The following is a 25,582-nucleotide window of genomic DNA, read 5'->3' on the forward strand; positions in this document are numbered from 1 at the left end:
GCAAAACATACATTTGTGTTTACAGGCAAAGATTTCAAATGTATCATTTATCTATATACATATATGCACATTCCATAAATGAATAACTGGAACAAAGAGCTCATCAGTGGGATCTGGGTGGTAAGAAATACTGCACCACTGTGCTGTAAAGACCAAACAAAAATTGAGGCACATGTTCACAAACAGTGTTCATAAGCACAAAAGTGAAGGCCATCTCCACAAGTTCCCTCTTAAACTCATTGGCACCTGACACCTGGTGAAGTAAGCCCTGCACTCCATCAGACAGATGTCTGCCCCACAACTGTGAACGTTTAAGGAATATTGTAAATGGTGTTTCCAGTTTGAAGAAGCAACCATTAGTGTATATTTATAATTAGATAGTTTGCAACGCAATAATTTGTCTCACCTGCTCTTGAGATCTGTATAGTTTCTTGGTCAAAGTGTCAGCAGCTTGGGACAGGACTCTTTGCTCAAGCAGGTCTGCAATTCTGATCAACTCTGCAGCCATTTCCCTCGCTGCCTGAGCCTCTTCAGCATTGACTGAGATGGAGATACATTAAACAGCATTAATAGACACAGACAACGACAAATATATAGTACTTTTTATGTAACTGATAATTAGGCACGCAGAATATATCAGTGATTCAGCCAATTTTGTATATTTAAGGTGACAGTCCACCCAAAAATTACATTGTCATTTACTCACCCTCATGTCATTCAAAGCCTGTATGACTGACTTTCTTCTGTGAAATACAAAAGAAGATATTCTGTAGAAAGTTGGTAGGCAGTTTCAGATCCCATTGACTTCAATTTTTTGACCATATAGTTAAAATCATCTGAGTGAAACTTTCTTCAGAATATCTTCTATTGTGTTCCACAGACAAATAAATAAAAAAATCTGTCATACAGTTATGGAGAGACTTTAAAGGAAGTAAATTATGACAGACTTTTTATTATACCTTTAATTGTGGGCACTAACAATTTGTATATTTTAGATAACTTTTGCTGTCATCTAGCCCTAATTTAAAGGTATGGTGCTAGATTACAAGAAATATTTAGCACTTTTTCAAGTTCTTTCCATACAAATGATGTGAGCTTGACAAAAAAAAAAAAAAAATGTTTATTTATATATATATATATATATATAGTAAATTTTATTTAAATTAGATAAAATATCAGGTATTTATAATCAGCTATCAGCCATAATGTGAAAATAATCGTTGGTTTATTGGTATTATTTAAGGAGCACCTTTAATAAAAATAAAAAAGAGGATATAATATACCTGGTAGTTGAGGCTGAACTTGATTCTGAAATTCATGTAGAAGTTCTCTGTAGCTGACTGAGAAACTGTGTCCATCCGCTTGTATTTCATCATCACTCTCAATATAATTGTGATTTGTAGGCAGATTTAGTTGTTCATCAAGATAAACGAGCTCTCTTTGAAGCTGGCTATTTTGGCAGCCTTTTTGCTTAAGAAAGGAAAGGAGCACCAGGGAAGTGTCTGGAAAACTGTCAAAGTCTCTGTTGAAGTCCATTGCACAAACCCAAACCCGTACAATGCCTTATACAGGTGCACTGCAATTCAAGAAAAACACAAAAGCAATTTGTTTCATTATCATGATAATATTAAAAGAAATTAGTCCCGGACACTGGTTTGCAATTTGCAAGCCCTTGGTCAGATAATGATGTACATGACTGTATATAGCCTGATCAGCACATCTAAATATATTAAATACTTAACCATAGATGCAAATGTATACTATAACTAGACAGTCATACTGTAATTATATTTAGGGGATAAATGTGAACCCAGAAGTGAGCTTCACCTTACAAAACCTACTTTTGTTGACATCCTTGACTGTAAAAACTATTAAAAATAAATAAGCAAGTAAATGATTTAAAATTTGTAAACATGCATAATGTTTTCTGGTAGGCTAACTCTTTTAACCCATGACTTTAGAGCTGCTAACACAACGCTCCACTGTCAAAGCTACATAGCTGTATGTAATACATAACATGAAAATGTATTATATCGATCTACAGATTGCTATATAGCTAAAAAATAATAATAATAATAATTTAAATAATTTAGTCCGTGGTTTGTACGACAGTAGTAGCTCGTAAAATGAAATATGCCAGCTCTCAAAAACCAGCTAACATTAAGTAGCAGTTGATAATGTTAACTGTTTATTAGCCAACACTGCTAGCTAAGGTTGTGATTGGAGTAATTTATACACGTTTTAATGACGTTTAGAAGACAGATTTAGCCTTTTACAGTGAGTTTGGTTCCCCGGTTTTCTCAAAATAGAGATCGGTTAAAAAAAAGATTCTCAGATCAAAACAAAGGAAGATAAAACTGAAGTTCAAGTTCATCTCTAGGGACCACACAAATGACAATTACGTTAGATAAGTTAGATAGAAATAACGTTAGATGAAGCTCAATGATTAATGCAGTTAAAATATAAAATAATAGACAGAGGTAACGTTAGCGCACTTATGAACATTAACTTACAGGAAACGTCAGTGAAACTGAGGAAAGTGTGAAACATTAATATATAATCTGGGTAAATAGAACAATAAACATGTGAAGGAATTTTTTAATTTAAAGAAATTGCATCAACTGTCGTAACACTATCCACATAAGCTATGATAAACACTTGCTAGGCTACGATCTAGTAGCAAAACTAACGTTACCGGTGGTGTACTAATTCGACACTGAATATTATTTATTATCATTTGAGGAACGTTTAACCACTGTCTATATATGTGTCAACTGTACTTTCCATTGAAAAAACAAACATTCGTTACTTACGTAGACTTCAAGTCAAAACATCACATAATAGCGAACACTGTCGACTTATTAAACAAACACGAATGTGCACACGAGAATCCCCCGTTTACATGCGTCACCCAGGATGACGCTTCACTGAAAGGCGTGGTCAAAAGCCAAAGAAAAGCAAAGATATGTGATATGTAAATGATGAAGAGCTAATAAGTAATAAATAAGATAATATATTATTCTAATATGGTTATTATTTATTTTATTGGCATATTTTCGAAAACACTATGACATGGTAATTTTTTATTATTATTTATTTTTATTACATTTTATATTATCTCAAATATCCCTTACGAAAAATAACCATGGTTTTATTATAGTAAAACTGTAGTAACCCATGGTTTTTGGCGTGTTGACTACCATTTGTATAACCACAGATTTATTACAAATACCATGGTTAAACTATGGTTAATTTAGCAAAACCATGGTTAATTTGTGGTTACCATGGTTTAACTATAGTAACCATGGTTTTTTGGTTTTATTTGTAGTAAAACCATGGTTAATTTTCATAAGGGATGAATCAGCATTTTCTATAATGTCTAAATTCTAAATCAAAATACTATCTGATTCAATTTAAATTAAATTACATATCTGATATGTCTTAATATATATTTAGCATCAAACAATATAATTCATATTCTCAAGGATTCAAAATTAAACGAAAAAAAGAGATGACTGCACAACCGTAGTGACTCTTCATCGCTCTGTTGAGATTGAGAATGTCTTGAGTCTCAACCGAGCGCCAACCTCCCGCTCTCTCTCGTGAGGCCAATAAGGAAGTGACTAAAACTGCAATTCATCGACTGGCCGCTTGAGGCTGGCTGCAAAAGGGAGTCAATCCCATAGACTCCCCATGTTAAAATGCCCAACTTTACAGCAGGAAAAAACATGTTTACAGCCTGGTGCAAAAAAAGATTTTGGTCTAAATAGCTAATTTTGCCCTTCATGACAACTGTGAGGGAGGTGAATTTTTGTATAACTCATCCGTTTAAATTATATTAAGACTTAAAGTTCTGCATAATTAAGGGCGTAGCCACTTGAGTGACAGGTGGATTGCCGCTGCTGTCACTGCCGTCGTGCTAGGTGGGTGTGGCTTCAGCAACCAGCTCCCACCTTTTTGCCCATTTTTGATTGACAGGGAGAGTCGCACAGTGACGCGCTGCCAAGATGGCGACGGCCTGCTCTACACACTTTAGGCTTCAAAAACACTTCAGGAGTCTACGGGTGACGTCACGGACACTACGTCCATGTTTTTATACAGTCTATGGTCTCAACCAGGAACATACCGAGTTTAATGAATTTGTTCCCGGACGTGTGATGCCGTAACTGCAGTGCGGTCTTGAAACCACCTCCTCGAGTAAGCAAGGTTTGAGGTTAATCAAACAAAAGTTCAGGGTTTAGCTAACGGTAAATTAACGGTGCTTTCTGGAATAACGTTACACTTCTGAAGTATGATGTTATGCACTTGATGCACTTGACGCATTTCCTTATTTGTAGGCTACAAGTGTGTGCAAAACATTTCATTACCCAATGGGACACAATTACAGTATTGTAAAATTTTATTGGCAGAGCTTTTTGATTTTCTAAATGTTTTTAAAATCCTGTTGAGTTTTATGATGGTGATGAATTTTCAAAGCGGTACCAATTCAGCAAGGAATCTGTGATGAGATAAAATAAAAACATTGAACCTGCACATAGACACGGCAGTGACCGAAAAGCAGCCATACCTCCCATGCTCCAAATTTTAACAGCCTTGCTCTTTTACGCTTCTGGTTGTTTCCAAATGGTGGATGGGGATCTTTTCGGAGTACAGAAGTCAACAGAAGGCAAAATTGCTGGAAGAGTATCACAGGCAATTGCAGCCTTGAAAAATCTGTATATAAGATCTGCCCCAACAGAAGAAACTGCTAGATTTTACAGAAGAGCTGGTTTTCCAGGAGTTATAGGAGCAATTGACTGTACAGTCGTGGCCAAATGTTTTGAGAATTACACAAATATTAGTTTTCAAAAAGTTTGCTGCTAAACTGCTTTTAGATCTTTGTTTCAGTTGTTTCTGTGATGTACTGAAATATAATTACAAGCACTTCATACGTTTCAAAGGCTTTTATCGACAATTACATTACATTTATGCAAAGAGTCAGTATTTGCAGTGCTGGCCCTTTTTTTTCAGGACCTCTGCAATTCGACTCTCAATCAACTTCTGGGCCAAATCCTGACTAATAGCAACCCATTCTTTCATAATCACTTCTTGGAGTTTGTCAGAATTAGTGGGTTTTTGTTTGTCCACCCGCCTCTTAAGGATTGACCACAAGTTCTCAATGGGCTTAAGATCTGGGGAGTTTCCAGGCCATGGACCCAAAATTTCAACATTCTGGTCCCCGAGCCACTTAGGTTTCACTTTTGCCTTATGGCACGGTGCTCCATCGTGCTGGAAAATGCATTGTTCTTCACCAAACTGTTGTTGGATTGTTGTAAGAAGTTGCTGTTGGAGGGTGTTTTGGTACCATTCTTTATTCATGGCTGTGTTTTTGGGCAGAATTGTGAGCGAGCCCACTCCCTTGGATGAGTAGCAACCCCACACATGAATGGTGTCAGGATGCTTTACTGTTGGCATGACACAGGACTGATGGTAGCGCTCACCTTTTCTTCTCCGGACAAGCCTTTTTCCAGATGCCCCAAACAATCGGAAAGGGGCTTCATCGGAGAATATGACTTTGCCCCAGTCCTCAGCAGTCCATTCACTATACTTTCTGCAGAAGATCAATCGGTCCCTGATGTTTTTTTTGGAGAGAAGTGGCTTCTTTGCTGCTCTTCTTGACACCAGGCCATCTTCCAAAAGTCTTGGCCTCACTGTGCGTGCAGATGCGCTCACACCTGCCTGCTTCCATTCCTGAGCAAGCTCTGCACTGGTGGCACGCCGATCCCGCAGCTGAATCCTCTTTAGGAGACGATCCTGGCGCTTTCTGGACTTTCTTGGATGCCCTGAAGCCTTCTTTACAAGAATTGAACCTCTTTCCTTGAAGTTCTTGATGATCCTATAAATTTCTGATTTAGGTGCAATCTTCGTAGCCACAATATCCTTGCCTGTGAAGCCATTTTTATGCAACGCAATGATGGCTGCACACGTTTCTTTGCAGGTCACCATGGTTAACAATGGAAGAACAATGATTTCAAGCATCACCCTCCTTTTAACATGTCAAGTCTGCCATTCTAACCCAATCAGCCTGACATAATGATCTCCAGCCTTGTGCTCGTCAACATTCTCACCTGAGTTAACAAGACGATTACTGAAATGATCTCAGCAGGTCCTTTAATGACAGCAATGAAATGCAGTGGAAAGGTTTTTTTGGGATTAAGTTAATTTTCATGGCAAAGAAGGACTATGCAATTCATCTGATCACTCTTCATAACATTCTGGAGTATATGCAAATTGCTATTATAAAAACTTAAGCAGCAACTTTTCCAATATCTATGTAATTCTCAAAACTTTTGGCCACGACTGTACTCACATTTCCCATTCAAAACCAAGGTGGAGAAAATGGAGAGCTGTTTCACTACAGGAAGGGCTACTGTCCTATCAATGTTCAAGATGTGTGTGACAAGGCCCAAATCACCAACATTGCATCTAGATGGCCAGAATCTACACATGATAGCAGGATCTTGATAAAGGCCACCTCTGCGCTCTGCTTGAAAGCTATGCATTTCAGGGCCACTTAGTAGCTGACAATGGAAACCCATCCTGAACCCTTCAACGCCAGCTGAGAAATGATACACCTGTCACATTGCAGCAAGAGGTCTTGTTGAGGGGGTGTTTGGAATAAGCAGTTTCCCTGCTTGCAGAATGGACTTCGAACAAAGCTTGATACAACAATGCCAGTCAATGTTGCTCAGGCAGTGCTGTATAACTTCGGGGAAAAGTCTTAGATTATGTACTATCAGAGTTTGAAGTGGATTACTGAATTGACGCTCATTTTAAACACTGCTCACTATAACACTGCTCCAAAGCGGTATTCAAAAAAAGTGTAGATTTAGTGTGCATTTTGAATACCTTCTTGCATTCTTGCACACTTTCTGTTGCACGCACACACTCTCAAGTGGCCAAGAGTGCAAATGTGGGTATTTGGACAGGCCCTGATTAAATTGGTAAAACAGCATCACACAGCAAAACATTTAAAAACTTTATTTACAATTAAAAAGCACCAGTTATTTGAAAAGAAATGTACCATTCAAAAGCCAACTATAAATATGCACCGATTCATGCCACAAATAAAACTATGAATAATGGTGATGTTAAGGGTTAACGACAAAAAGAGGATCTGAAGTTTCACCAGTGACAAATGCTGATTAATGCAAAAACATCTGACTATTGCATTCCAGAAATACAGTATGTAGGTCTGATGACATGCAGTACATGACGAATTCAGTGCTAGTATCCAGGGAAACCAAAGCTCATGGAACGGGCAGCACTTCTGCCCACAAGCTTCCTCCCAGCTTTTGGAAGAGACCCTGGTTGTGATGACTGCTGCGGTGAGGTAGCAGCCAGTCGGGCCTCCTTGAGTTCTCTAAATAGAAATAAAAAAGGCATGGCAAATTAAGACCTCTATAAGCAGAAGCGATTAATCCAAAAAAGTAAATAAATGCTACCTCATGAAATGGAGTACTATAGAATAGTCCAAAACAAGATAACTCATCTCACCTTTCCAGCATAGCGGTTCTGAACTTTTCCACATTTAATTCCTTACGAAGTTGTGCAGCCAGTTTGCCTGTCCGCTCCTTGCGCAGTACATCATGACGACACAATGCAGATGCAGATGGCCTAGTTGTAGGATCAGGATCCAACAGTATCTATCATATACAAATGTATTGTCCATATTAGAGACTGATACAAATGTAATCAACTTTAAAACCAGAAGTACCAGTTCTAACAAATTGTGAACCACAAAACCAGTCTTAAAAGTCTGCATGAACCAAAAGTTGAGTAGTGACGTATTTCCAGCCGAAATTGAACATCGAATAGACCATTGGTTTTATGTTTGCGCTCCTCCGCTCTCTCTCTCACTCATAGCAACCTAACAGTTGGATTAATTGTTCACATCAAGACTAGCAACACAAGCTAACAAAGTCAATTTTGACTTCATGCTGACTTTAAGTTGCATAGGTATATTTGTAGCAAGTCAACAACACATTGTATCGGTCAAGACTAGGGATGTCCAGATCCGATCACGTGATCGGAAATCGGGCCCGATCGCGTGGTTTCAGACTCGATCGGAATCGGACGTTACCTCCCGATCAGGACTCGGATATATGTATATATATATATATATATATCATTAATTTTTAACATCTTTTGTTATGCGGTGGCACAGCGTTAGACCCTTTTGACTCCACACAGAAACAGCGACGCGTGCGGCATGACATCACTTTGTTTTCAAGAGCTGGTGTGAATAAATATGAACCTCACAGAGCGCTAAACTCTCATGCAGTGTGTGTTTCATTCATACTCGAAGCCAGAGCGCGCTCTCGTGCTGATATCAGGAAATTCCTAATATGGACAAAAGCGTCCAGCTATGCGGTGGTGCGCACAGGAAAACAGAAACTTATGCAAACACGAAGACGTTAATATAAGATCACGACAATAAATTGTTCTTCAAGTCATCTCCAGCAGGTGATAAATAAAGTATGAACAATGCAGTGCTGATTGACATAGTATTTATTACAGTATAGAAACTATTCTGCATTATTATGTGATAAACAGTGTTTGTAGTATATAAACAAATCATTATTTGTTATTGTCCAGCATTTATAGATTTCTAAGCCAATTAAAAGCTAGAAATTAGAAAAAAATAAAGTTGCCTATACTAGTTTTTGAACAGTGTTAAGGTTTTTTTTTTTTTTTTTTTTTTTTTTTTTAAGAAGTCCCTTCTATTCACCAAGCCTGCATTTATTTGATCCAAAGTACAGCAAAACAGTAAGATTTTGAAATATTTTTACTAGCCTATTTAAAATAGCCGTTTTATATTTGAATATATTTTAAAATGTAATTTATTGAACATCCTGGATCTGTTTTTTCGCTCTTCTTTATTATTTTTTTTATGTATTATAGAAGTATCGGATCGGGACTCGGTATCGGCAGATACTCAAAATCAAATGACTCGGACTCGAGGACAAAAAAACCTGATCGGGACATCCCTAGTCAAGACTATACATTTTTCTTTTCTGCAAAAAAAATCATTAAGATAGTAATTTGATTGTTAAGAACTTCATTTGGACTATTTTTTTTTTTTTTTTTTTTTTAGATTCCAGATTTTCAAATACCGGTAGTATTATCTCAACCAAATATTGTCCTATCCTAACAAACCACACATCAGTGGAAAGCTTATTTATTCAGCTTTCAGATGATATAGTATTAAAAAAAAAAAATAATAATAATAATAATAATAATTTTGACCCTTATGACTGGTTTTGTGGTCCAGGGTCACAATTTCACAAATGTGTTTATTTAGGCAACACTAATACAATATATGGTAAATCTGAATTCTGAAATGTGCATTAAACACCCTGTACTTTTCATTTTTAAATGTCATTCATGTTTTGGACTTTAATGTTAGTGGCACAACTATTTTGAAGACCTCTCTATAAAGCTGTGGTACCCTTTCAGAATGTACTAATATGTATCATTTAGGGACAAATAAGGTACAAAGCTGCACCTTTTGAAAGGCACTGCTCCAGTGAATGTTTTCGGAAAGTGTAAACTCTGAGTCAAGGAACATGAGAGAGAGAGAGAGAAAAGTAGAGAGTTCAATGAACCACACACGTGCGGCTTTTAAAATGCACCTTTAGAAGGTCTTTAAAGGGTGCTGGTAACTCCTGGGGCAGGCTGGGTAGCTCACCCTGCCTGAGGCTGTGCCAGTCATCTCCATTCTGAGGTAGTGGTGGAGCTCCAGCAGCTAATAACACGGTCAGGCCCAGTGCAAAAATATCTGCTTTAGGAAGATGTGTATAGTCCTGCAAAAAACAACAACAACTGGTTAAATCCACAGTTAGGTTGTGTTTAAATTCATACCCACTGCATAAAAGATCAGTGTAGTTCTCTGGATAATATTGCTATGGTTTAAACTCTGCAACAAACAGAACATTCTGATAAAGTTCAAACAGATACCATACCTCTCGCAGGACCTCATAGGCCAAGAAGCGGCTATCCCCTTCCTCTACCTGAGGACTTGAGATGGAGGTTACATGACCCAAGTCACCTTAAGAACAAGATATTCAGGCCACATCACATATATACATTTTGTTCCTGAATTGGGCAAATGTCCAATGTCCACTTAAATTGTTTGTAAAGTGTCCTTGAGCCTGGGAAAGGCACTATATAAAATGAAACGTACGCTACTGTATATTGCATTAATTTAGCAATGCACATCAAAAACTATTACAAATAAAATGTCAATTCATTTTTTTTGGTAATTGTCATTATTAGATTTAATGCACACATTTTGGGCATCTGAAAACGTGGTTGAAAAACAAACCCCCCCACATTTTTTTAATATACGCAAAAATGGTTTTGGAGGGCTGAAATAATTGGACCGAAATGGTGACATTTAGTCTGAAATATGATGAGGTTGCTCATTGCCAAACAACTTTACTATACTCATATCTTTTACCTGGGTCAAAACACCCTGAACAGCATATGGAGTTACCAAAATTAGTTTAAGCTAGATGAAAACTTTAATTTTGCTTTAGATTAAAAGTCATTTTGTTGCCCCTCCAATAAAACCTTCTTACTTCCAATAAAAGAGTTTACTTTTGGGGCAGTTAAGATCCATGTCAGAAATGTGTTGTTTCAGGTCACTAAAGACCCAAATATGTAGTCAAGACTGGCAAATCATTTATGCATTTAACGGTTAAACATAGGTAAAAATAGGTATATACCAATTTTATATACAACCCCATAGGAGGGGCTTTCATCCTCTTCTTCACTATCTCCCTCTCCACCTGCACTTGAGCTAGGTCGACGGCAGATAAAAATATTACCTAAAAATAATGGGAAATTAAACATGCAAATCCAGTTTTCATCGAGTGGTATAGGCATGCGAGAAACAAAAAGACACAAAGCTCACTGGGTTTAATGTCGAGATGCACTAGGCCTAGGCTGTGGATGTATTTGAGCCCCATGGAGACCTGAAGGAGCAGATCCCTCATCTCAGGAACACAGAAGAACTCTCCTTGCTCCCCTTTTTCAGTTATAGCATCATGGAGGCTACCACCTATAAGTGCAATAAACCATAAGAGTTAGCCTAGTTAAAAAAAAAAAAAGTCGTCTCAACTCCAATTACCAAACACATGACCGTCAATGTAGTTTTGTGAGCTTCTGTCCTACCATCACAGTACTCATTTTGTATAATCATATGGTCATCCTCAGCCCATGCGGAGTAGTATCGCACAACATGAGGGTGATGGCCCAACACTGCATGGGCGTACACTTCCTTCAAGGCCAGCTGCCTGAAGAGAAAAATATAAATTCTAATAGTTTAGGATTCATCGAGGAAGCACAAAAACCATATACAGAATCTAACCATATTTAGAATAGTCCTTCGAGGTTTTAACTGAGAACATTAAGTCCAATGTGGCTGGCAGTGCTGACTCACTCATTGGCGGAGCCTGCAATAGGCCTGCGCGAGCGCTTGATGGCGTACATGCAACCATCCAACCTCTTCACACAGCGATACACAGAACCAAACTCGCCCACGCCGATGCAGCTCAGCTCTAGAAACTCACTCTCATAACGCGACAGCATGCTGGCTGACACTGCTGGCCTCTGAAGGGCAACAGATGGGAGACCGTGTGAAAGAACAAAGAGATTTTGGTGGGATTTCAGACAAACCTACTACATATAAAAACAAGGATAAGCAATGGTCTTTGAAACCATACCTTTGAGGGAAGGAAGAAATTTTCATCCTCTGACGAGTTCTGAGTTTCCTTAGATCTGTAAGGTAATGGTACTTCAATGTATATCTAGTTCCTCAACAGGCGTTGCTTGAATGAAAGAGCAGTTACCTTTGTGCATCGTCATCATCATCATCACTCCTTTGGCTCTTCCTCTTGTGGTGTTCACCGCTCCTGCGCACTGTCTCTGGTGTAAAAGGGTTAACGTTTACAGAGGGCACACGATCAAAAGCAGTAGACAAACGAAGGAATCTTTGACTGCGACGTGGCTTGCTGCTAGAGCAAGGTAGAGTTGCTTTAGACAGCAAACTCTGTGGGAAGAGGAAATTCGATTATATAAACAGCAAGCAATTCTTTACAGGGACAAATGTATTGCTACTGCAAAAGCATACAGCAGATGGTCACCACATCAAAGTTTACATGAATCTGAGGCACTGCAAGGTCACCTTTGGTGTACTGGGAGAGTCACAAAGCCTGAGTTTTTTCCAAGCAGCATACGGAATGGGAGAAGTAGGGTTGGAGGGGGAAACGGTGATACTCCTGGTGCGGTGGCGCTGTACCCGGGGTGTCCGACAGGGGCTTCTGACTGGAACACTCCTGTGCACCCATTCAAAGCTATTGTCACTGCTGTCCTCCTCCCCACTGCTGGAGAAGTTTAGATGCTGCTGTGCTGCATTCACAGAGGCCATTTCAGACCACTGCAGTCAGAAAAATTTTAAAGATTTAAGAAGAAAAAAAGGGAGTTAGTATGGCAACTAACGTGTAAATTAATGATCAATGTGGATAACTAGAGTGGGACTATAGATGTCCTATACAATTATTTATGGTGTTCAATAAATTTGATCTTAGCAATTGTGAGGTGTTGTTTAATTGTATTTATTTATTTTACATATGTACTTAAATGTACAAACACACACACAAAAGGGAAGGTAAACATAATCACAAGTTATGAGAGTAGTCTCCTTGGGTAACTTAGGCCTCAATATCTCAAGGATCTCATAAGTTTGTTGTGAAAAGATGAACACATTTACAGATTCTCTCAAAATATATCTCAGGTCACTCCCATGGTCTTATTATGCTGTTTTGAACCACATGCAATTTCAACTTACCCTGAGATGAACGCATGGTCCACCACGTTTGAACTTGGCGCGACAACGTTAATGAGGTTCTTTAAGATGGGCGGAGTGGCGCGACCGTTAATTAACTCCGTTAACTAGCGTCAGATATTTAAATTCACGACTCTAATCTTTTGAATCTGTTCAATGAATAAAAAAGAAAAAATAAGATTTGTTCAGATCCGTTAATAACTTTAATTTATTAACCCTTTTTCTGCATACCAGTAAGAAGGCGTGACGGTTTATTTGTGATCACGACATCAATCGTTATCACTTTTCTCTCCATATTTGAAATTCTGAGTATAACTGGACTAACGTTAAGTAACGTTACATAAAATATAATAATACCCCAAATTAATTATGAGTTTTCATATCGCCTTTACAGCATTTTGAGGTCATCAGACAGTCACCTTTTTTTCAACTTTCTTTTGGTTTCAACCAATGAAATGCTAGTTCACAGCTTTGCCAAGTTCCTGGATCAACATTACTGTCCAAAAATACAGACTAAACCCAATCCCTACCCCTACACCTAACCCTAACCATAATTTATTCCTAAAATAAGTGTGAAATTATAGGTGATTAACAAGGGCGTAGAAACACCCAACCCTGATCGTAAGCCTAAAACAGATATTTCCTGAGTTACCCTGAATTCTGATTGGTTAATTGGACTGTTGTTCAGGAACATGTTGTACTTTGTAAAATCACGGTCAGTCTTTGAATGCAGTAAAGTGGTCACTCGATTCAGAAAAAAAAACAACTTGGAAAACCCACCACTAATCATCGACGACAAATAAATAAATTATAGAATTTTTTTTTTAATATGATTTATATACAGTATAATGTGCATGAATTCTGACTGTCAAGGAAAACTAATTATGGTCGCCAGTGAAGTCGTCATCATATTTATTTAAGTGTACTGCGCACACAGACAACATCATACTGTGTGTTTATTTTTCGGGTGGGAGTTGGTTAATCACAAAAACCTACTTGCACCACGTGAGCGGAAGTATGTGACATCATCAAAATAGTGTACGCCTGGGTAGCGTCTGTTACCCTGCCTGGCTTACTACATTTAGGGATCGTTTGAATTGCAAACGCTATGTTCCGTTTCATGCGTGGCGTTTGTCGCTTTGATTGACCGCTCGGTATCGAGTGCGACGGCTTTGTTTATTTCTTCTAGATATCGAAAACACTATGGTGGAGCAGTCCGACCGTGCTCCGCTGCTGGACTGGGAGGAGGTTCCCCCGGCTGAACTTGCCCCAACGGCTCCATCACCGGAGACTGAGGATTCAGTGCAGTCCGGTCTGTCTAGCTACCCGACCGAGGGCGGTGTACGGGCAGATATCTCCCTGAACGCAAGCCCAGTGACACCGAGTAGTGTAACAGCTGTTTCAGATGAAAGTGCACACTCTCCCCAGAAACACAGCGGCCCGGGAGGAGATGCTTCCGCCGCTGATGAAGAGGGAGACTGCGCCTTTCATGGACTGTCAATCAGGGATCGGAGGATTGCTGGATGGGAAGAAAAAGATCAAATTGTTGCTGTGTTTGTTGTGACTTTCGACACAAGATCTGGTGAGGTTCACTGTGAAATACTCTAAAATTGTAAAACAATGTCCGAGATGATGATGATGATGTGGGTGAAGAGGAGAAATCTTTGAAAAATCTAGTTTAAAAAACTGAGTTCTCAGAAATATGATAATTATAATCATTGTGCTTTCACACAGTGTTGAGCTTGAAAAAGATTATTTACAAATGTTTAAATTAGTAAAACGTACTATATTTTTAACATCCTAAAGATCTTAAAATCATTCACAAGGGTCTGAAGAGGTCCTCGCTGTTTCATGATTTTATTGTCATATGGCTATAAAATGGCTTCTTGTATATTAGTTACACTGAGAGTTGTTAAATACTATAAAGATTTAAATGACTTAAAACATTAAAACTATATAAAAAATGTTTATATATATATATATATATATTGCAAATCTAATTAATAATGTTGTTAGTAGTTACAATGTTTCTTTGCTGTTTATTCTTTTTAAGAAATAATATTAATGGAAGATAATGCCGACTGCTCTTTTTTCAATTTTTATGAGACAATATTCAAACAGTTACACCAATTATTTTAACTGTATGTTATAAAAACATTGATAATAACTCTTAATTATGAAACTAAAAGCATGTTCGTCATATAAGTGTATAGTAGTTGCCATAACACATGTAAGGAAATGAATATACTATGAAGTGAGAGTTGTATAAGTCATACAGCTGACTACTGTACTGTTTTTAAGACTTCCTCTTTTTTTCATAGGGAGTTCAGTGGAAAAAGTAATTTAGAGAGTTTTGTGTTCTTCTGCAAACACTGTTTGATTAAAGCCTGGTCCAACAGCTTCACAATTGTTTACATAGGCCCACATCGTCTTTTACAGGGAACATGATAGAATGGTGCCTACCTCAAGATGTGAATCTGGAGGGAGTAGAGTTCAAGTCTATGGCAAGCGGCTCTCATCGGATCTCAAGTGACTTCATGTGGGAAACTCTTTCATAAATTCCACTGCATTAATATAAGAGACAGAGGACATTTGTAACATTTTGCTCAATAATGCATATCTATATCACAGGCCTACCATATAAAAATACATACATATAGTTTTGTTTTCAAATGAGTAATTCATTCAAGATGTTTTGTTAGATGATGATAACAGTTTGGTTATTAGTTGCAAGTCTTCATACAAACAGCTTAATTCTGTGTGCATGTATATAGATTAATCCAGGTGAAATGTGCTTGTCTTATCTTTTAGATATTTTCGTAAAGGCTGTTACTTTGGACTAGCGTGTTTTGCCAACATGCCTGTGGAGAGTGAGCTGGAACGAGGAGCTCGGATGAAATCTGTAGGGATTTTGTCTCCTTCTTACACACTGCTATACCGTTACATGCACTTCCTGGAAAATCAAGTCCGGTAAGTGTGTGCTTGCTTCACAAGTGTGTGCTTGTTATGTCGCTTTCTCTTAGGCCCTATTTGCACTAGTGCATTTTCATTTTATAAAATTAAAAATGCACTAGTGTAAACAGGGCCTTACGCTTTTGCATGCATCATTTCTATTTTAAGATGTTATGTATTAAACATAAGCTCTGAGTTGCATGCGATGTGACATGGAATTTGTTTAATTTGGACTCACTCCACTACATCTCTCCTTCAATCAGTTAGGGTGATTATGTAAGATTAAGGTGTAATATGCAGCATGTCAAATTGTAATATAAAGTTGATCAACTGCATTAAAAATGTGTGTTGCTCAATGTCTGCATCTAAATAAAGCAACTTCCTGTTAAGTGCAATGCATTTTATGACCACACCAACAGTCTGCACATGCTTTCTTGAAGGCACCAGTTGCAGTGCCCAGGTCAGTATTCTCCACTGGAAGCTTTCTATGAGGATAAAAAGGCAGTGTTGCCTCTGGGAGGAAACGGTTTGGTCACAGCCTGCCCGACCAGTGCTCTTGGGCCCATGGTCAACCGCTGCATGCATCCAGAGATGAAGGTTTGAAGATATAAACCCAATATTATCTGTCACTAATCAAAGCTTCAGCTTCCATTAAATTCCAGTTCAAATTTATATATTTTAATGACAGTAGTATTAGATAATTAGATTTTTTTTCCTTTTTCTGATGTGTGTTTTTCTAGTTTCTGATGAAATCTAGGCCAGGCCACTCGGGGAATTTCATGTTACTGATTAACCAGGGAGCAGTGCTTCTGCACCTCCTAGCAGCACTATATGCATATGAAAAAAACTATTGTGAGACAATTTCTCTGTCCACAAACCACAAGATCCTCTATTTTTAAAGAAGAATTCCATGCTCTTGTTGAAAAATATGCTGAGATATACTTTAACTCAGAACTAGATTTGGTTGTTAAGTAAAGCCTTGTTCAGTCTTGAAGATGCACTTTCTAAATCCATGTTAATGGTTTTTATAGTAATAGTTACAGAAAATTGGTGGTAAATATAATTACAAAATTAATGGTTTCCAGTATAAAGTACACAAACATTATAAAAAAATATTTTTGAAAATGAAATCGTTCTTTGAACTTGGTATAAATGCAGTATGCAGTATTTACTAGGATGTCAGGGAATTAAAAAAAACAAGACTAGATTGAATGACACCTTCTATTATTCAGCCAAACACCTGTGATTATTGGCTGAATACTATTATTCTAATCATTTTTTAAATAATTATTTTACTTTTTATGATATAAAAGCTGCCATGTTTTCTTTTTTACATTTTGAGAGCCTGTATGGTACTTGTGATGTGTCTATCATTTAATTAGAGTTCGGAAGAACAAATCATGTCCCTTTTCTGTTCTCTGTCCACCTCCGATCAGATCACACACCCAGCTGGCTGCATGTCCCACTTCATCCGCTTCTTTGGAGAGCAGATCATGGTGCTGTGGAAGTTTGCTTTGCTCAGGAAACGCATCCTCATTTTCTCTCCTCCCCCTGTCGGTGTGGTCTGCTATCGGGGTGAGAGTGGAAACCCATTTACACGCACATGTCTATGCATATTTTCCATAACAAATTAAAGATAGATTGAGAATCCATTGATAACAATCATGCACATGATGCTCTTGCACATTGTCACTGATTTGTGTATTTTTAAAGTTATATTTTGACACTTTATGTTTTTTGACTTGCATCTCTTAGTATACTGTTGCTGCTGCCTTGCTAATGTATCCATTCCTGGGATGGGCGTTTCTGTTCCGGAGTTCCGCCCTTTCTTCTACATCAATGTTGCTGACATCTCCGCTCTTGAGACTGAGCTGTCTTATGTGGCCTGTAAGTGTCACAGTCAAGAAAAGGACTAAAGTTGGAGGCAAAATTCATAATTCCACAGGCACAAAAAGGTTAATTGTTGTAAACAATGGATGTTAAATAAAATCCATTAGGCTAGAATGAGTTTAGTTCTTAGTAGTGAGTTTAGGAAATAAGAACCTTTACGTCCAACATAAGTAGTATGTTACTCTGTAAGAAGAAATCAGTGGAGTAATTTTTATCTGGGTTCTCAGGTACAACAGAGAAGATTTTTGAGGAAAAGAAGGAGCTGTATGATGTCTACATTGACAATCAGAATGTAAAGACACATAGAGAGAGCCTCCAGCCTCTGCTTAGACTCAACAGTGCGGACAGAGAGAAGTATCGCAAGCTCTGTGAGCAAAGGTATGTCAGCCTTTTAAAATCTCTAAAGCTTATGAAGAAAAAAATCAGAAAACGTATTGTTCCACAGGCATGTGATAATGTTGATATCTTTGCAGGCAGTTGCTGCTGTACTCTCAGGAGGTGGATGGAGACTGCACTTCTAATGAGGAAGACCTCTTCATTTTGTACGTGATGGAATTCTACGACTCGGCACAATGATGGAAGTTTATCACATCAGCAGATTTTAATGAGACAGAAAGAGTATTTGGAAGAACACAATACACTTTTTGTGAAAATAGTTGAACCTTAAGAAAAAATATTGGGAAACTGATGGAAATGTTATATTTTCATACTTTGAATTGTGAATAGTATAATAATAATAGATAATAATTGTTATTATTATAGTTCAAAAGTTTGGGATTGGTAAGATTTTTTTTTAAAGCTCTCATGCGTACCAAAGATGCATTTATTTGATAAAAATACAATAAAAACAATACTGTGATCCTTCAGAAATCATTCTAATATTCTGATTATATGTATAATATGTATATATATTTTTTATTTTTTAAGTACAAAAGAACATTATTTATTTAAACAGAAGCTTTTTGTAACAATTTTTTGTATATGTCTTTACTGTAAATTTTGGTTAATGTAATGCATCCTTCCTGGAAAAAAGACAGTAGAAATGTCATAAAAAAAAAATTACAAGCCCCTTGTTTTTTTTAATGGTAGTGTATTTGTTGTACATTTATATGATTGCATACACTATTTTTATTTGACACTTAAAAAATCCCCCCAAAAAGTTATTTTCTCTTTTTTTTATTTATTTTTTTAATTTATTTAATTTTTGGGTTTTGTGGGAGTTTTTTGGGGTTTTGTTGTGCAAACCAATGGAAAATGACTGTTTATGTTGCTGTGATTAATCTGTATGAAATTTCCCTCTGTTTGTGTTCCAGGTTCTTCATGGAGCAGAACAACAGAATCTTCCAGACCCTGTGTGAGGTGGCAGGGAGCGCCGATCCTACCCTGACTGCTGAACACGTGAGAGCCATGGGGCTGGATCCTCAGGGTGACCGCAGTTTTCTCGTCGACCTGCTGGAAATCTACGGCATCGACGTCATGCTGGTTATCGACAACCCCTGCTGCCCGTAAGACTCTCAGTCTCTGCCGCTCTCTCTGGAGCCCGTTTTCTTTTAGGGCTACAACACACTGCCTACTGATTACCTGCTTTCTTTTCTCTCTTTCTCTGGCTTGGCTTTCTCAGGAGCCATTCCTGACCCCTCTGGACCGCACTGATACTGCCAACACCAGAAGGTGCAATCCATCTGCAGGCTTTTTGTGCACTCTGCAGCCAGTCAATCCAGTGACATCTTTCTGCTAGTCTGTCTATCTTATGTGCTTAGTATCCTACCAGCCATCTTGGATTTCTACTCAACTTGTTTCAAACTCATGATGATCTCTGTGCCTCTCTCTACTGCTTTTTATTGTGTGGTCTTCACTTGTGACTTTGTTCTTCTAGCCAGTGCTGTCTGGGGGAACTGAAGTGAATATAAATCTGCTTCACTTGGACACCGGAGAATTGGAAAAACGGTCTGTCAGCGGGGAACTCTCACTTCCCGGATCCACGTATTTATGCTGGTAACAGCGGTTTGGTAAAGTCTGCTTTGAATGTCAAATCTGTATTTCTAAAACTTTTATGGATGTTGCATATTACACACATTACTGTGATGGTGAAGATTTTCAGTCTTTGCCACATTTTTTTTTTACTTAATCATGTACATGTAAACAGTCGTTCCATTTTGGGAAAAAACAGACATCAGTCTCTGTTTGTGTTACTTGTGGATTTTTACTGTGCATGGACAATAGACACAATCTGTTCCCTACTCTAGTTTGGCACAGCACTTAATGACGTATATGAATCGGGGTGAACAACAGTGTACCCAAATGTTATCTGATGAATGTGGCTGTCATTTCAATGCTATCTACGCCATTCTCTTGTTTAAGCATTTGCAATTATTACACTTACTAAATGGACTGAAAACTACTGAATTGAAGCATAAAATGTGTATTTGTTCATTCTGGACAGGCCTTTAATCACTGTCACTCTTGGTATTGAATGTAAATTGTACATTTAATGCACATATGATTTAAACAGACACAGAAATGTGACCTTCAGCTTTTTGAGTCCCTTAATTTGTTCTAAAGAAATGAATGTGATTCTATTCCTGTCTGTTATCAGTGAATGCTCCTGATTTTTATTTGTTAAAGACTTTGAATATGTATTAATATTTAAATGTATTTGGGTCGATCATTTCTGGATAACAGCAGCAAACTGGCCTCACAAGGCTGATCGATTGTGGTTTTGTGTGCATTTATATTTTCATCCTGTGGAAACCCTAACTGGACACTTAATTATTCATAAAGCTAATGAAGTTTAAAAGAAAATTTAAATGGAAAAGTATTTACTTGACCTTGAGTTTAAGTAAACCTTGAGTTTACAGTTTCCGTTTATTTCAACCTTCTGATAAAATAATTCATAATGATAATTGATTTCTTGAGAATGAGTGCAGGCACTCAGGTTTGTCACAGTTTGATGGATGAAGATCTTTAAATTACATTAAAATATTTAAATTAACAATAAATACTATTGTTGCTTATAACCTAGATTTGATTGAATGTGAATATTGTTTTTACATTTCTTATCTATCAGAGAACTTTCTATATTATAAATCTTTGAAACCATCCTCTTGTAGGATGTTGGTTGGTTATTTAGTGTCCTATTGTAAATGAATGGAAATGTATATTATTGTACAGGTTGTCTGGTATTGTGTATGTGCGATAGTTTTGTGAGTTATCAAAGTGTTACACAAGTCTTTGTCACAATAACAAGCTAAAATAATGTTGGGTTTTACTCTCATGGTATCACAAAGCACTAGTGTAATGCCTCTGTCTTACACACTATACCTATACAGTAATACAAACTAACAGCATGCGTCTGTGGTTTTAAAGCCAGTGATTCTTATTCACATTTTGAAATAAACGGTTCCTTCTTTTCTATCACATGCTTTGTTTGTGCAGTATTTGTTTTTGTTTTTTTTAGAAAAACAAAACACTGGTTTACCTGCAGGAAGCTACAAGATTATCAAAAATGCATGGGGAAGTCTTCAAAAATGCAAAATAAGAGATTAATAATGACTTTTATTCTTGGTCCTCATCTGGTCAGACACTTACAGTATCATGTATTGCTTTGAGTTTCTTAAGCAAGTTCTTGAGCCATTTAAAGTAAACATACCTGTATTAAGTTAATAACATCATCCATGCTGTTAAAAACCAACAAAATAATAATCTAACTGCTGTTTCTTAAAGTCCATAGACCACAGATTGTTCAGTTGGAGAATGGTGACCTTTATGAGAACTCAAAGTTCATTTGACTCCTCTTTTTGGTGTATGTTTTCCAGTTTCGTCAGCAGTCCCGCAGGCTCCTTTACACATTTTAACAACCATCATCACTGAGCCTGAGCAAGCTGCTCTCTGCGCTCTTCACTGCAAAAGAACCTCAGTTTCCGAGGTAACAGTCTCACTTCCACAGACATCGCCTCATATTCCTCATTGTCAATGTCATAAAAGCCGGCACCCTCCTGTGGACAAGGAGAAGAAAAGAAATGGATCTTAATGGCTGCATCACAGCTTAGATCAATGGATGATTACAATCTTATAATTCTAATAATATCCTGACCTCTGGGAGACTGAGACTAGCAGCACTGGCCTCTATCTGCGAAGCATCTTCTATGGACTCCATCGGGTTCAATACTTTCTTAGTTCTGAATGACAAAGAGTTATAGTGTCAAAAAAAAAGGTTTTAATGGCAAATTAAATGAAGTCACTGAAGTTCAGTAGACAAAAAAAGTGCAACTGATTCAACATGAGGTAAACCTCCCATTTCTCCTTTCACAAGCAGTTTTGTGGATGACACTCACCCTTCTGTGATGAACTGACCAACTGTGAGAGAGTCTGAGTCCAGTGTTATCACCATAGAATCGTCCTCACGCTGAAGACAGTAAATGATACCAGTCAGGACATATTCTATTGAACTAGATTACATATATTCCCATGAAGAGCAACTATTACTGTATATCAGTACTCACTCTTTTGACAGGGTTCTTATTGTGTGTGCTAACTGTGAGCTCCAATGTAGAAATGTCTTTGCTCTCCCATCGCTCTGGCTCAGGCTCTTTTGGTGGCTCTACCAACAGAAAAGGTATTAAACATGAATTAAAATGTTAGACATCCTATAGTCTCAGACGTCACACCCATTGGCTGGATGTCTGATTCATAAAACTCAGAAAAAGTCATGTTTACAATTGTAACAACGAGAACTTATCAGGATCAGCTAAATGCTGGACTGAAGTTCACAGCATGGACTCTTGATGACTGAAGACATTGCTTCTTATGTTTTATGAATGATTATGTTTTGAACCTGCTTTGAGACAATATTAGAATGCTAATATCCATAAACTATATTTTATATGGAGAAATGACTATAAAAGTGCTAAACCACCTTCTATAGGAGGGTTCCAGTAGTTCTTGAGTCTGCTGTAGATGCGGTAGAGGAGGTTCGGCCGGGGTGGTATTTCAGTGGGAAGATCAGGTGGACGAGGTACAGGAGCCAGATAAGAGAGGGAGGCCTGGTGAGTCTGTGGCCACTGCTGTAAGAGAGAAGATATTGTGATCAATCCAATATTGTTAACTCACATGAAGGCCTTAATATATGTTGAAACTGAGCTATCAATGTCAAAACAATGTAAAGAGCAGCACTCACCTTAAGGCTACTAAACCAATGTGCTGCTCTTGTTTTCAAGGGGCCAAGGTACCAATATCTTAAAAGAAAAATTCACATTAGAAATACACATTTGCATTTTATATTTATGCTGTGAATAAAAAAATTATAAGCATACTTGCTGACAGAAGAAGCGACGTCTCTGAATGCACCCCAACGTAAGCCAAACAGAGCAAACACTGGCTGCTCCTTCTCACTCTAAAAACAGAAATTACATAATCAACTCTGTGTGAACAAAAGCTGGCAAACCTTAATGAGTTCTTTTTCAAACTGCCTAACAAATTCACTTTTATCTGAAGAACATCCAGTGGAACTGTTTCTCCTTTCAGTATTGACAGGGTTGCAGAGGTAATGTGCCTGAAAAACAAAAACAGAAATGTATGACATAGGATCACACTTTTCTACTTTTTGGCAAAAATGTTCTTGAAAAGTGAAGTCCTGAAACTTACTGTACTTTGTTGTCAGAAACCAGATGTAGACTCTGACTCAAAGAGTTACTGGAACCCAGAGGAATGAAACCGATTGGTATTTTACTGAAGGTCTCCTGTGGTACAGTAGTTCAAATTCAGAAAACTAACTTAATATAGTTTAATAACTTAAACCAGACAGTTTTATTACTAGTAAATACCTCATCAGCTCTGCGCAGTAAGCCAGTTATCACCTGTGTAACAATCAACACATGCAAACATTTAAATATGGTAAAATTGTCAGATATATATATATATATATATATATATATATATATATATATATATATATATAATCCCACTTTATGAAGATACTTCTGTACCTCCTGTAATGTCCCATCACCTCCAGCAATGATCAGCATATCTGTTTGATCCATCAGTTCCATGAGCTTTTTTGCCTGGCCTTCATAATCAGTCTGTTACAGGCAATTGAGCAACAAATCACAAATTATTAATAATTAATTAATTAATAATTAATTAACAATAATTAATACACTAAAATACATAGAAAAAGAACCTGTACCAAAGGACCTTAGCATTTAAATCAATAAAGAATGTTACCTTCACAATTTTGACCTCCACACCAGCTAAGTGTAAAATGGGAGCTGCATTCTTCTCAAACAACCTATTAGCTTTTCTGCAGAGAAAGTATAACTAAGATAACACAAACAAACTCACACAGCTTAAAAAAATGTATTTATAGCACAGTGAGGGCCATGAGTATAATCAATCATACCCGTTACAGGCAGCAGGATTTAGAATGACCATGGCTTTCTTCAGATGCTCCTGAGGTCCAATTAACTTTTGACCAAATGCCTGGAAATCACATACAATATATTTACCTGTAATGTACCTTCGAGTACTGGGTCATTACAGTAAACTAAAACTATAACTAAAAAAAAAAAGTTACTTAAAAAAAAATAAACATTCGTGGATTGCGCTTACTTTATTTCAACTAGTTGCCAGAAAAACAATTCTCATTTTAACTTAATTTAACTTGACGTACAAAAATAACTAAACTGAAATAAAAATGTAAAAAACTAGAACTGACAAATATGAAAATGACATTCATGAGCACGTTGTTTTCAAACTACATTTTCCTTACCCTGGCCTCTATACACGCTTCTCGTTGCAGGACACTGTCACTGTGAAAAGAGTACTAGAATTAATTAGTACAGTTAATGAGTTGACAGACAGACAGATAGATAGATAGATAGATAGATAGATAGATAGATAGATAGATAGATAGATAATCAGTCAGATATGTAATAACACAAACCAGTGCTTTCCATACAGCCAGTGTCCTCCATATGACATCACACACACAGCAAATGTGGATTTTTTCCAGTGATTTCTTAATGTCCGAAACACTTTCACTACTCGAGCCATTATTCTGTATTACTGTATATTAACTGTATTTTTAAATATCCCAAATGAAGGTACACTATTGCACGGAAACGCAACAAGATTTGAGTGTCGATCTTCACCGTTGACATTCCATCGTTCCTCTCAAAGCATGATCGGTGCAACATCTATATTCCTCCTCAAGGGCAATATACGTTCCGCATCAATTTTGTCGTAAAATGTGACTATTTTGTACTTTACCTTTGAAATAAAAGTTATTATATATATCTCAAATGATTATGTTGTCGTTCTATGTTTTAATAGGTCAATACTATTTCTGTTCGTAACGAAATCACAGTGCCAGGAACTTCTGTACAGGGTGGGATTGACTTTAGAGACGGACAGTTTCTAGTGCATGCGCTGTTATAAATAAACAAGGCTGTGTGCGAAATGACATATTTGTTTACTGCTTACTGCCCAGTGTATACTGTCTACTATTTGTGTGTGAAACAGTATACAACAAGCAACAAATGTTTCAGAGTAGTGTGCTAAAGTGTTGTCACATGACAAAACATTAATTCAGCACAACTGATGAGGTTGTTACCTAACAAATAAATGGATTACCCATTCTTTTTACAAAGACTTGTTAATTAAGGATTCATACTAGTTAATGCTGTTTTGAACAATTGAACTAATTTCTTAGTTAATGGACTTTACATACTGAGCAGAACTAATAATAATTGTGTAGATAGTAGTTAGGTGGTAGATATTTATATGTCAGTACTGTAGTACATTATAAAACAGTGTATTAATTATCATACTTAAAAATATTAATAAATGAATGCA

At 37.2% G+C, this 25,582-nt stretch overlaps 4 protein-coding genes across 9 annotated transcripts; 1 reads left to right on the forward strand and 3 right to left on the reverse strand.

Annotated features, from left to right (window-relative positions):
• Nucleotides 1–28: 28 nt before the first annotated feature.
• Nucleotides 29–2,923, reverse strand: bida (BH3 interacting domain death agonist). 2 transcript variants are annotated; one of them, XM_059506515.1, is made up of 4 exons: nt 2,814–2,923; nt 1,284–1,576; nt 407–540; nt 29–301 (listed from the first exon to the last, which is right to left on the reverse strand). In XM_059506515.1, exons 2-4 carry the CDS (start codon nt 1,534–1,536, stop codon nt 104–106), a joined length of 585 nt encoding a protein of 194 aa, XP_059362498.1. In that variant the 5' UTR covers nt 1,537–1,576; nt 2,814–2,923; the 3' UTR covers nt 29–103. The 2 variants fall into 2 exon arrangements, with proteins under 2 accessions (XP_059362498.1, XP_059362497.1); XM_059506514.1 differs by lacking the exon at nt 2,814–2,923 and having other exon boundaries at nt 1,284–1,878.
• Nucleotides 2,924–7,005: 4,082 nt separating this feature from the next.
• Nucleotides 7,006–13,036, reverse strand: wee2 (WEE2 oocyte meiosis inhibiting kinase). The gene is made up of 12 exons (XM_059506516.1): nt 12,893–13,036; nt 12,230–12,481; nt 11,895–12,094; nt 11,769–11,823; nt 11,486–11,655; nt 11,218–11,339; nt 10,958–11,104; nt 10,770–10,871; nt 10,005–10,090; nt 9,675–9,845; nt 7,537–7,685; nt 7,006–7,402 (listed from the first exon to the last, which is right to left on the reverse strand). Exons 2-12 carry the CDS (start codon nt 12,470–12,472, stop codon nt 7,267–7,269), a joined length of 1,581 nt encoding a protein of 526 aa, XP_059362499.1. The 5' UTR covers nt 12,473–12,481; nt 12,893–13,036; the 3' UTR covers nt 7,006–7,266.
• Nucleotides 13,037–13,859: 823 nt separating this feature from the next.
• dennd11 (DENN domain containing 11) lies at nt 13,860–21,148 on the forward strand. Of its 5 annotated transcripts, XM_059506520.1 has the most exons (11): nt 13,861–14,471; nt 15,329–15,428; nt 15,701–15,859; nt 16,282–16,438; nt 17,278–17,416; nt 17,597–17,728; nt 17,959–18,109; nt 18,205–18,273; nt 19,045–19,236; nt 19,353–19,402; nt 19,608–21,148. In XM_059506520.1, exons 1-10 carry the CDS (start codon nt 14,093–14,095, stop codon nt 19,363–19,365), a joined length of 1,491 nt encoding a protein of 496 aa, XP_059362503.1. In that variant the 5' UTR covers nt 13,861–14,092; the 3' UTR covers nt 19,366–19,402; nt 19,608–21,148. The 5 variants fall into 5 exon arrangements, with proteins under 5 accessions (XP_059362500.1, XP_059362501.1, XP_059362503.1 ...); XM_059506517.1 differs by lacking the exon at nt 19,353–19,402 and having other exon boundaries at nt 13,860–14,471; XM_059506518.1 differs by lacking the exon at nt 19,353–19,402 and having other exon boundaries at nt 13,860–14,471; nt 19,612–21,148.
• A 118-nt stretch (nt 21,149–21,266) lies between these two features.
• agk (acylglycerol kinase) lies at nt 21,267–25,095 on the reverse strand. Its single transcript, XM_059506522.1, has 15 exons — nt 24,672–25,095; nt 24,498–24,537; nt 24,129–24,208; nt 23,954–24,029; nt 23,716–23,808; nt 23,554–23,586; nt 23,375–23,469; nt 23,213–23,282; nt 23,044–23,123; nt 22,908–22,965; nt 22,647–22,794; nt 22,234–22,331; nt 22,066–22,136; nt 21,825–21,909; nt 21,267–21,726 (listed from the first exon to the last, which is right to left on the reverse strand). The coding sequence occupies exons 1-15, from the start codon at nt 24,779–24,781 to the stop codon at nt 21,595–21,597; spliced, it is 1,269 nt and encodes a 422-aa protein (XP_059362505.1). The 5' UTR covers nt 24,782–25,095; the 3' UTR covers nt 21,267–21,594.
• Nucleotides 25,096–25,582: the final 487 nt, after the last annotated feature.

Source organism: Carassius carassius, chromosome 23 (assembly GCF_963082965.1).
Source record: "Carassius carassius chromosome 23, fCarCar2.1, whole genome shotgun sequence".
Lineage (NCBI taxonomy): Eukaryota > Metazoa > Chordata > Actinopteri > Cypriniformes > Cyprinidae > Carassius > Carassius carassius.

Excerpts from the sequence above, each read along its gene's own strand:
- bida (XM_059506515.1), bottom strand. The coding sequence starts at position 1,536 with ATGGACTTCAACAGAGACTTTGACAGTTTTCCAGACACTTCCCTGGTG. Across the intron at positions 541-1,283 it reads AGTTCAGCCTCAACTACCAG|TCAATGCTGAAGAGGCTCAG; the intron begins GTATATTATATC and ends TCTCCATCTCAG. Across the intron at positions 302-406 it reads TATACAGATCTCAAGAGCAG|TTGTGGGGCAGACATCTGTC; the intron begins GTGAGACAAATT and ends AAACGTTCACAG.
- wee2 (XM_059506516.1), bottom strand. The coding sequence starts at position 12,472 with ATGGCCTCTGTGAATGCAGCACAGCAGCATCTAAACTTCTCCAGCAGT. Across the intron at positions 10,091-10,769 it reads TGGGGTTGTATATAAAATTG|GTGACTTGGGTCATGTAACC; the intron begins GTATATACCTAT and ends CTTGTTCTTAAG. Across the intron at positions 9,846-10,004 it reads CCTATGAGGTCCTGCGAGAG|GACTATACACATCTTCCTAA; the intron begins GTATGGTATCTG and ends TGTTTTTTGCAG.
- dennd11 (XM_059506517.1), top strand. The coding sequence starts at position 14,093 with ATGGTGGAGCAGTCCGACCGTGCTCCGCTGCTGGACTGGGAGGAGGTT. Across the intron at positions 17,417-17,596 it reads CGGTGTGGTCTGCTATCGGG|TATACTGTTGCTGCTGCCTT; the intron begins GTGAGAGTGGAA and ends TGCATCTCTTAG. Across the intron at positions 19,237-19,607 it reads ATCGACAACCCCTGCTGCCC|CCAGTGCTGTCTGGGGGAAC; the intron begins GTAAGACTCTCA and ends TTGTTCTTCTAG.
- agk (XM_059506522.1), bottom strand. The coding sequence starts at position 24,781 with ATGGCTCGAGTAGTGAAAGTGTTTCGGACATTAAGAAATCACTGGAAA. Across the intron at positions 22,795-22,907 it reads ATTGGTTTAGTAGCCTTAAG|CAGTGGCCACAGACTCACCA; the intron begins GTGAGTGCTGCT and ends TCTCTCTTACAG. Across the intron at positions 22,137-22,233 it reads ATAAGAACCCTGTCAAAAGA|CGTGAGGACGATTCTATGGT; the intron begins GTGAGTACTGAT and ends TACTGTCTTCAG.